This window comes from Crassostrea angulata, chromosome 7 (assembly GCF_025612915.1).
Source record: "Crassostrea angulata isolate pt1a10 chromosome 7, ASM2561291v2, whole genome shotgun sequence".
NCBI lineage: Eukaryota > Metazoa > Mollusca > Bivalvia > Ostreida > Ostreidae > Magallana > Magallana angulata.
In genome coordinates, this window is record NC_069117.1 from 22,375,738 (window position 1) to 22,385,094 (window position 9,357).

The 9,357-nt window shown below is 34.7% G+C and overlaps 1 protein-coding gene and 1 pseudogene across 6 annotated transcripts in view; one reads left to right on the plus strand and one right to left on the minus strand.

Annotated features, from left to right (window-relative positions):
• Positions 1-1,616: 1,616 nt before the first annotated feature.
• LOC128191236 (myb-related transcription factor, partner of profilin-like) lies at positions 1,617-5,278 on the minus strand (annotated as a pseudogene).
• Positions 5,238-9,357, plus strand: part of LOC128193129 (uncharacterized) — a 31,025-nt gene continuing 26,905 nt past the window's right edge. For all 6 annotated transcript variants that reach the window (XM_052866394.1, XM_052866395.1, XM_052866396.1 and 3 more), the window contains exons 1-2: positions 5,238-5,351; positions 8,572-8,766. In XM_052866394.1, the coding sequence (XP_052722354.1) occupies positions 8,618-8,766 (149 nt within the window). In that variant the 5' untranslated portion in view covers positions 5,238-5,351; positions 8,572-8,617. The remainder of the gene's footprint in view (positions 5,352-8,571; positions 8,767-9,357) is intronic.

Below are 9,357 nucleotides of genomic sequence, written 5' to 3' on the forward strand. Positions count from 1 at the left end.
GGGCCAATATGGCCATATAGTAAAAATGTATTAAATCTTAGAAAATTTTCTTCTCTACTCCCATATATATTTGTTAAAAACTAAATGCATGATTATGATGTCCATGTAGCCCTCTACCAAAAATTGTGAAATTCATGGCCCCTGGGTCAGGGTTCAGGCTCTAGGGTGGGGCCAATATGGCCATATAGTAAATATGTATTAAATCTTTAAAAAGTTTTTTCTTTATCCCCAAACATATAGGCAAAGAACTGAATACATGGTTATGTAGTCCACTAGCTTCTCTACCTAAATTGTGAAATTCATGGCCCCTAGGTCAGGGGCTCAGGATACGGGGGGGTGGGGGGGGGGGTCAATATGGCAATATAGTGCTAAAGCGTACAGAGAATAATGTTTTAAAATCTTCTTCTCTATTCTCATGAGCACACATCTGTATGAAAAACTGACTTCATAATTCTGTTTACCAGGAAGTCCTCTACTGAAATTTTAAATTTCATGTCCCTTGGAGTATGAGTTTTGACTCTAGGGCAGGGCCAAAATGGATGTTTAGGTGTTAATGCATATAATGTTTAATCAAAGTACTGAAGTACTGACGGAAGTTGATTTTATCGATTATCATTTATTTTAAAATCAATTTATCTTGCATGGCAATTAGTTTCTAGTTTGTATTTGAAATACGCACTTTTTTATAATATGAGTTTTTAGACTTTTCCGACAAGAATTTCGAGAAACCCCATATGAATCATGTTGAGTAATATTTAAAGATAGATTTCAACTACTTGTTTGTATTAGTTATCGAAACAATTCTAAAAATTGTATGGATCCAAGCACTATTGATATCGAACTCTAGTCTCGTTTATCTAGACGCTCGGCTGTCTCCGTTAATATCCGACAAGCAAGAGAGCCCCCTTTCTCTGCTTGTCGCAGATTTACTGAGACAGCCGAGCGTCTGGTTGAACGAGACTTTATTAACTCTGGCGTAGGAATAAACGAGACTACAAAAATATCTAAATTGTTCGTAGTATATAACATTTGACTATTTTCAAAGTGTTTGTAGATAAGTTTCCTTGAAAAACAATGCTTCAGCATACATTACAACGAATTTTTTCTATTATTTTCAAGAACTTAGTCTTGTCAGCGGTGATGATTTGTGCTTAGGTCCAAACACTGTTTCACTTTCGATTTGCCAGAGTAACTGCATAGGAGAGTTGATTAAAATCAACTCTCATAAATTATCTTCTTTACTACCACACACCTGAAAGGAAAACTGAATTCATGATTTTGTAGACCAGATCTTTAAGTTTTTAATTTATAGGTTTCATTGTTCTTTTTGAAAGATTTTAGGCAGGGAGGTGGTCGTCATTACAAATTCATAATTTTTCTACTCCAGAATGAAACCCAATTAAATGAATATGAGACTCCTCGACAAGTTTGTGTATGGGTTATATGCTACTCAGGTGACCGTTAAGGCCTATTGGCCTCTTGTTTTACTTTATTATCTTTAAATTTTACTTTCAGTTTACTTTCTTTAATACGATACATGCAGTTTTTATGCGTTTATTAACAATCAGGGACATATAAGGAACTATGTCCCGTGTGACGTGATTTTAAAGATCGTTCTATGCATCAGTATCTGGGACCAGTGGTTCTGATATACTCGGTAATGGAGCTATGTAAATTAAATTATGCATAAATACATGTATGTTAAGCATGTGATATAAACTGACAGATGTGTGAATTCAATCCTAATTTATACACCTTCTAATTTAATTTAAAGACATTAACACAATTGTGTCTTGTATCCTATATTTTATATATACCATCTATAGTCCTGTGTGTGTATAATTATATTAATGCATGTGTGTGCGAGTGTGGATTAACATATTGTTGATTTTATACCATCTGTATCAATCCCTTCTTCCACACCACAGAGGTTTGGCTCCCCATCAGCCAGGCGGAGGTACGTCTCCTCACCTGGTGTGAGTGGAGGTAGTGGGGGGCCGCCACCAGTCTTGGGACGCTTCAGCCCATCAAGCTTTTCTTTACCTTCAAAAAGAAAAGATGTGATATAATAAGAGTCTTAATAATAATTCATAATTATTTTCATTGTCCTTTAAACCTGGGGTGTTTTTTTAACTTAATACATTATATTTTCATGCATAAATACATTCTAAATTGCGATTTCATTAAATTATTTCTTAAATAAGTAATGAAATATATGTCACAGGGTGAATTATTCATTGATCCAATATTTATTTTAATATATTGATATATAATGTACGAATATTCATATATCATTTCATCATCGTCTATAAACAAATACATAGTGAATAGTGATTACTGGAATTTACTACGTTCCCACATTTCATTCATGGTTGATATTTAAGAAATAGTGAATGAGTTGTTTTACAAGTTTTACATTTAAGTGCGCATGCTTGGCGCAAAATCCTAAATCTAAGACACTTCACCCCCAGACAGCCGAGAGAAAGGAAGAGTTTATCTCCTTCTACAAATATTATCTATTCCATAATAGTGATATAAAATATCTGTCATTTCGGTAAGTTCATTTACCGCAGTTGCCTAAGTTATCTGTTGAAATAATTAATTATTTAAAACACATTAATAATATTCAAACATCTTCAAATATATTTAATGCGTGAATCTAAGTTTTGTAAGTGTGTATTTTATTATATTCATTTCTGTAATAATTATTGTTACAGATCACCATTAATTCTATATATTGCAAAATATAAATTACAAGAACCCAACAGCTGAGTTGACAACAACGATTTGCGTCAGCATCAAATTGCGGCTGTGCATTTGGCGTGTACGATATTTGGCGGAAATTGCTTTTTTAACAAGTTGGAGTAGATTTGAATAAGCGTATTCCTGAATGTGACTATTTCTGTACATATATGCATGGCATTTAGCGATGTACTTGACTTAGCGAAAGCTGAATTCCGTGAAAAGCGCTAAATAGAATACACAACCAAATGCAGTAAGTTTACAGTATGTTGTCAGTTAACTATAACATTGGTATATTGAATGCTTAAAATGATTTGGTTACTCGGTCCAATTATATATATGTACAGTATATTGGGTATTCAAAAACTCAAAATATTTATGCCCAATAGACTCAAAGGTCCATCATGTGTACAATTTAACAGTCAAAAATCGTTCAAAGCAATAATTTATCTGCTTGATTTGTCATTCAATTTGTGTAAATAGATTGATAAATAAGATTAATCATACATTCACCATTAAATACACATATACACACTTACTTCTTGACTTCACATTGTAATACTTTTTCTTCACCTCCTCCCATTCCGAACTGTCTCCAATAAAGGAGAGCCTATTAATGAATGCAAGCGGAACTATAAATAGAAACGGAAAACACCATTGACAAAACTGTAAAGAAAAACTAAAACCAAACAAACTACGAAATGCGTTTTGAATGTACGTAATTGTTGTATGCACACAAAAATACAAGTAGCCTAAGGGCTCTATATTTTCGCACCGAAGTGTGGTATATATATGTATATTGCTCGTGAACATAAACGTATAATAATTGACGGCACGTACGTGCAGCTACATTGAAATAAAAATGAAGACATCTATTCCATGTCATTTACAAATTTAGTTTTTATTACAATTTCATGTTGTCTAATAAATTATGATTGTATCGAAACTTCAATAGCTGTAGCCATACGGCAAATTCGGGTTGGTAGACATGCAAGCGCTGTACATAGAAATTTGCGGTATTCTTGTAGATCTAGTTTACTTATGACAAACACTTCACATTTTTTTTTATTTCAGGTCTTTTTTTATTGTTTATCACTTCTTAAGATTTACTGACGAGTTCAGTCGGTCTGCAATTTTGTGCCACTCTCTTTTTTTTTTTTATTTCCCTCCCCCTTTTAATCCCACACCCCTTAAACGACCCAAATAGCACGGTTGCCCTCGCTTTTACTTCCTCAATAAGGGCAACTTCTTCGTCAACCCCCCAATTCTGCCCAGTTTCTTTTCCATTACTTTTCCAAAATAACAAAGCAGACGATAAAATATGCAAAACGCGTGTTTATTTACACGTAACTATAAATGTTTCTTACCTTTCTGACGCAGAAGAGCTCCACTAGAATCCTTCAGTCATTGAAAAAAAAAATGCGCGAAAACCGTCTCGCGAGAACGTAAATTTGAGAAATTCTCAACTCAAGTCTTGAATATTACTCAGCTAAGAATATTCTCAAGTGGCTTTATGGCGGTGATTTTGAGAATATTCTTAGCTGAGTAATTCTCAAGACTTTAGTTGAGAATTTTCTTGAGAAGTTTTATGGCGGCGGACCCAGAAGTTACTCATAGTGTTGAAAATAAAGACCACTATGATAGAAATGAATTTCCGAAATTTTTGTCGTTATTTAACCCCCATGGCCGGGTGCCACTAAAAAAAATGTATCCTAATTTATTCTTTTGAACGAAACTTATCAAAATATCAAAGTTTGTTGAGGGGCAGTCCGGTCCTGAAGGATTACTAGGCCAAAAACCATGCATAAATATAACATTTTACTGAGAGAATGCTGTTTTAGCCGACTTTGAAGATTAATTATAAAATAGCAAGAACAATATGTTAAATTAGGTTAAAAAAGCAAATTCAAAAAAATTTGAAATATGAACGATAGAAAATAACAAAAAAAACTTTGATTTTCAAAAGTGATTTTTCCGGGAAATCCATCTCCCCTATAGGTCAATTTAATTGTTAATCGCAATATTTAGATCTTTAGGTATCACACCGGTAATCGGCCAATCAAAATGAACTTAGTCAATTGTAGTTCCATATATACTTCAGAATTATTTTTTTCCTTGACTGCATTTTTACATTTTCCTTTACTCAGTTTTAAAATTTTTTGTACCACTGAGTAGGATATTTCATGTATTTTGTTAGGTGATGATTTTTTTTCACAGGAACTACTTCTTTCAGGGCTCATGCAGCAGCTTCCTGGGGAGTGTGCAGTCTGTTTACATACAAATGGAAAACACGTGGTTTTGAGGGTAGACCTGTTTGGAGCTAGATATTTTGAGAAAATGCAGTATCGCTTGCCCTTTTTATGGTGTTAGCTGATGAGATAGGTAACAAATAACATTTCCTCCGAATATTTTGTCATGAAAAATACAAACTGATTTTTAAGAATTTTTTCCCCTCTATAGTGTTATATAGTGAAAACAATTACCGGTGTGATACCTTGAGACTTTCCGCATACCTGCAGGAGTTGTCTTTCTTCATTAAGTTTAGAGAAAAACAAAACGAAAGTAGTTTTTCTAAGTTTTACAAGTTTAGTAAGTCTTCTTAATATCACGTAAGTATTAGCATTTAAACGTATCTATTTTATATCTAACAACAGTTCTTAATATCCCATTATATTACAGCTTGCCAGTCCGAGTTCTAAACCGTAGCATGTGCTGTTTATCGTTGGTCACCGTCAGTATAGTTTAATTTCAGTGTATGTACACATGTACATGTATGTTCACGCACGTATAATTGATTTCATATCATTTCATAGTGTACCCAATTGTAGGACGACTAGAATAATCGTAAACCATCTCAACAAAAAACTAGAATAAATTTCAAAAAGCTGAAGTTCACAAGCCTCAAATTCATTGAAGATAAAAAAAACTTGGAGAGGGGGTGGATTATTGTCAACTTTCAATGTCTTGTGTTTCTTAATCAGTTTTGTACGATGTTCTGATGGGGCCACTTCGACCTTCGTACTTTCGCCTTTAGGTCGAAGATGCGAGAGTGCGAAGTTGCGAAGGCGAAAGTGCGAGAGTATGACGGCGAAGGGGCGAAAGTGCGAAGATGCGACGGCGAAGCGCGAAGATGCGATGGCGAAAGTGAGAAGTTGCGAAGGCGAAGATGCGATACCACTGTCGCTCCTTCGCCTTCGCAACTTCGCACTTTCGCCTTCGCCTCTTTTGATAGCATTCAGAAAGTCTCGGTCGATTACATTGAATTTGATTTTACAGAGAATTTGATGCAGGCACCGTACTCGCCAAGGTTTTATTGGTACTTACTATGAATGTTTATAAATATTTTGATGTGTATATGTGACATATATGTTTACCAGTGCTGGCTATGCCTAATCATTTAATATACATGTATACTCCACATAAAATGTAATGTCCGCCATAATGTATACATATGCACTTCCAGACACTTGTCACTTACCAGCTGTCTGTTTACCGTGGATCAAACACAGTAACATTCTAATTTCATTATGCGTCACTCCTTGCTCGTGTATGGATCTAGAGGGGGAGAGGGGGTCCGCCCTCCCGGAAAATTCAATATTAATAACTACACACATGCAGTAAAGGAGGAGAGAGGGTCCGGATCCCATCTCCCAAGACAATTTAATTTTATTAATTATATATGATAAAATCTCCAAAATATGTCTCGGGACCCCCCCCCCCCCCCCCATATAAATATAATTATCCATCGACCCCCCCCCCCCCCCTAGAAAAAGTTATGGATCTGCGCAGGCTGTTGAAAATAAATTCTAAAAAGTTCATCGTCTGCCTCAGATATCCTTTTCTACAGCTAACATTTCTATAAACGATAGAGAGTTCCACAATTATAAAAAGGCGAAAGCGAAAGCGCGAAGATGCGAAGGCGAGAGTGCGAAGTTGCGATGGCGAAGGAGCGATAGTAGTATCGCATCTTCGCCTTCGCAACTTCTCACTTTCGCCATTGCATCTTCGCGCTTCGCCGTCGCATCTTTGCACTTTCGAACACTTGATGATCACCCCAATCCCGTCCGTGTTGAAATATTAATGTGTTTTTTTTTATTTATAAATACGTCAATGACTATAAACACATCCCAACTTGAAAATTGCCAACGAGTCGAAGTACAAATATGATATTTTTGATTTTGGATGTGTTTATTATGAAAGACGGTTGATTTAAACGGCTTTGATTTGGATTAAAGATGTTTATGTTCCTTTGTTTAAAAAAGGCAAAACGACTGCACTAGGGTTTTCGATGAAATTAGAAAAAACACAACACACTCGTAGTTGAATTTAAAAAAGGCCATTTATTAAAAAGTTTTAAAAAAGTGTATATATTGAGACGAGACTAGAAAAAAACAGCTGATACATTTTTCAATATAGTTGGCAACATATATAATCTGACCCCCTACATAAAAACACATAAAAAGTATGGCACTGATATGCCAATCATCAAAAGAGGGTGGGATATACAAAATATTCTTTATATAAAAAAAACCCGCCTATACAAATTATAAAAAAAACACAAAAACTAAAAACGTTAATTACATGAAAAACGATATATATGTACAAAAAAAATGAACTTAAAAAAAAGATTTGGATAAAAGTACTGTATGCCCTTGATGTGAATTTAGTAATTTGGACTTATGCAATAATATACACACTTTTGTCAGCAAACACGATTTTCTAGTTGAAAAGGCATAAGGGCGTAACTTGGGTGGCAGGGGATAGTTTTTTTGGTCGAGGAAATGTGAGGCAGATAGTACTCATATATGAGATTCGATTTTTCAGTGGATTTTTAAATTTGCTAAAATTGGTTTGCATGCAGGGGACACATGGTCCCGACTCTTGAGAATTTTTAAACATTTCAGAATAAAACAAGTACATCTTACATCTAGCCCTATAAAGAATAGCCAGGGACGGTCTCAAAATTTTCTGAAAATTGTCCTTTTTTCACATTTTCACGGGTCCAGAACCACGCTCCAGTCCCAAGCAACTGCCATAAACTACCATAAGATTGGTAGCTTAATGTATACCCATGCAAATAATCACCAATTGATGGGGGGGGGGGGGGGGGGGTCAATCACTTTCTTTTCGAGTAACATTTCGTGTTCTGAACCCACCCTACTTTTCAAGCACTAAACCGAAAGTGAAAATTTTTGCCACAGTTTCGCATTTTCATTCCATATATGATGATAAGTGCTACCAGTATTAAAGTGTCATATATCAATGAAATTGACATGAGCTCCTCTATCCACAAAATGAATGCAATAAATATTCTAGCAATTTATGCCCCTCAAATAACCAGCCAACCCCCAGGTTCTCCCTTTATTTCAAAATTTTGAAACTATCCCCTGCCACCTTGGGTTTTAAAGCCCTTGGAACCTAAATACAACCCAATGAATAAAATTAAATTAATAGAGATTTTCTCATGTATGAAACTAATTGATGATGGAGGTATACTGCTCAAAACATTAATTATCGCGAGGGTGGTTAAAATCAATATTATTTCAAAGTAAATCTGTGAAATTTTCAAAATAAATAGTTGATTCTTTTAAAGTTATGACCGACAAGGCTTTTTCTGTTTTTTTGTTGTTTTTTGTTGTTTTGTTTTTTAAAAACTTTTTGAATTACGCATGTCATATATTATAATGGCGGATCTGTATAGTATTCAAGATTAGTTTATTGTAGCAATGAAGAAAAAAAGACTGGGATGGGACAGAAAAACATGCTTTATATTATTAGATGAATTAAATTGCGTTCATTAGGTAACAGACTCGCATTTTATTTTTTCAGGCGGAGTGCTTCCTTTGTTGATTTTGACATTATACATTGATACAAAATGTCATACGGAAAGTACGAGTATACTCCTCTCCCAAGGCACATTGAGTCAAGGCACGATATAGACCCAGACAGCCAGATTCCGAAAACCAATATAATGATCCATTATATATGTGCTTTTTACCATCGGTTTTGTCAGTGGATTTTTCCGTGAGTATTGATGCAATAAGAAACACAAACATTAACATACTGAATTTAAGGTTGTAAGCACAAAAAGAACTCTCTCTCTCTCTCTCTCTCTATCTCTCTCTCTCTCTCTCTCTCTCTCTCTCTCTCTCTCTCTCTCTCTCTTTTACCCGACTTTCCTGTATTAAGAGGAATGGGTCATACACCAGTTCTATGGGGAAACCTCTTTCCTACACTTTGTTTAAAATAATTATAATATATCATTATTAAACAAAGGTCTATGAATGTAAACACCTCTTGCATATCTTGATTGCTTGCCTTTAACAATGTCTTTTGGGAGTTTTTGTATATGGGGAAATAATTTTTCTCACAGAATAAAGAGGAAATGAAATTCGGAACCCCTCTGAATGTATAGAATACATATATCCTTTCACAACAGTGTTCAGTGTCTTATATAGTTTGATTTCATTTATATTACTGTAATGTTATTTTCATTTATTTTAAAATATATAAATTCCTACAAATATATAGCCGGTATAACAGATACATTGGATCAAATTATTTTAATTTAGAAAAAACTACGGTCCTCGCAATCCAGGCGTTCATTCTCAATAA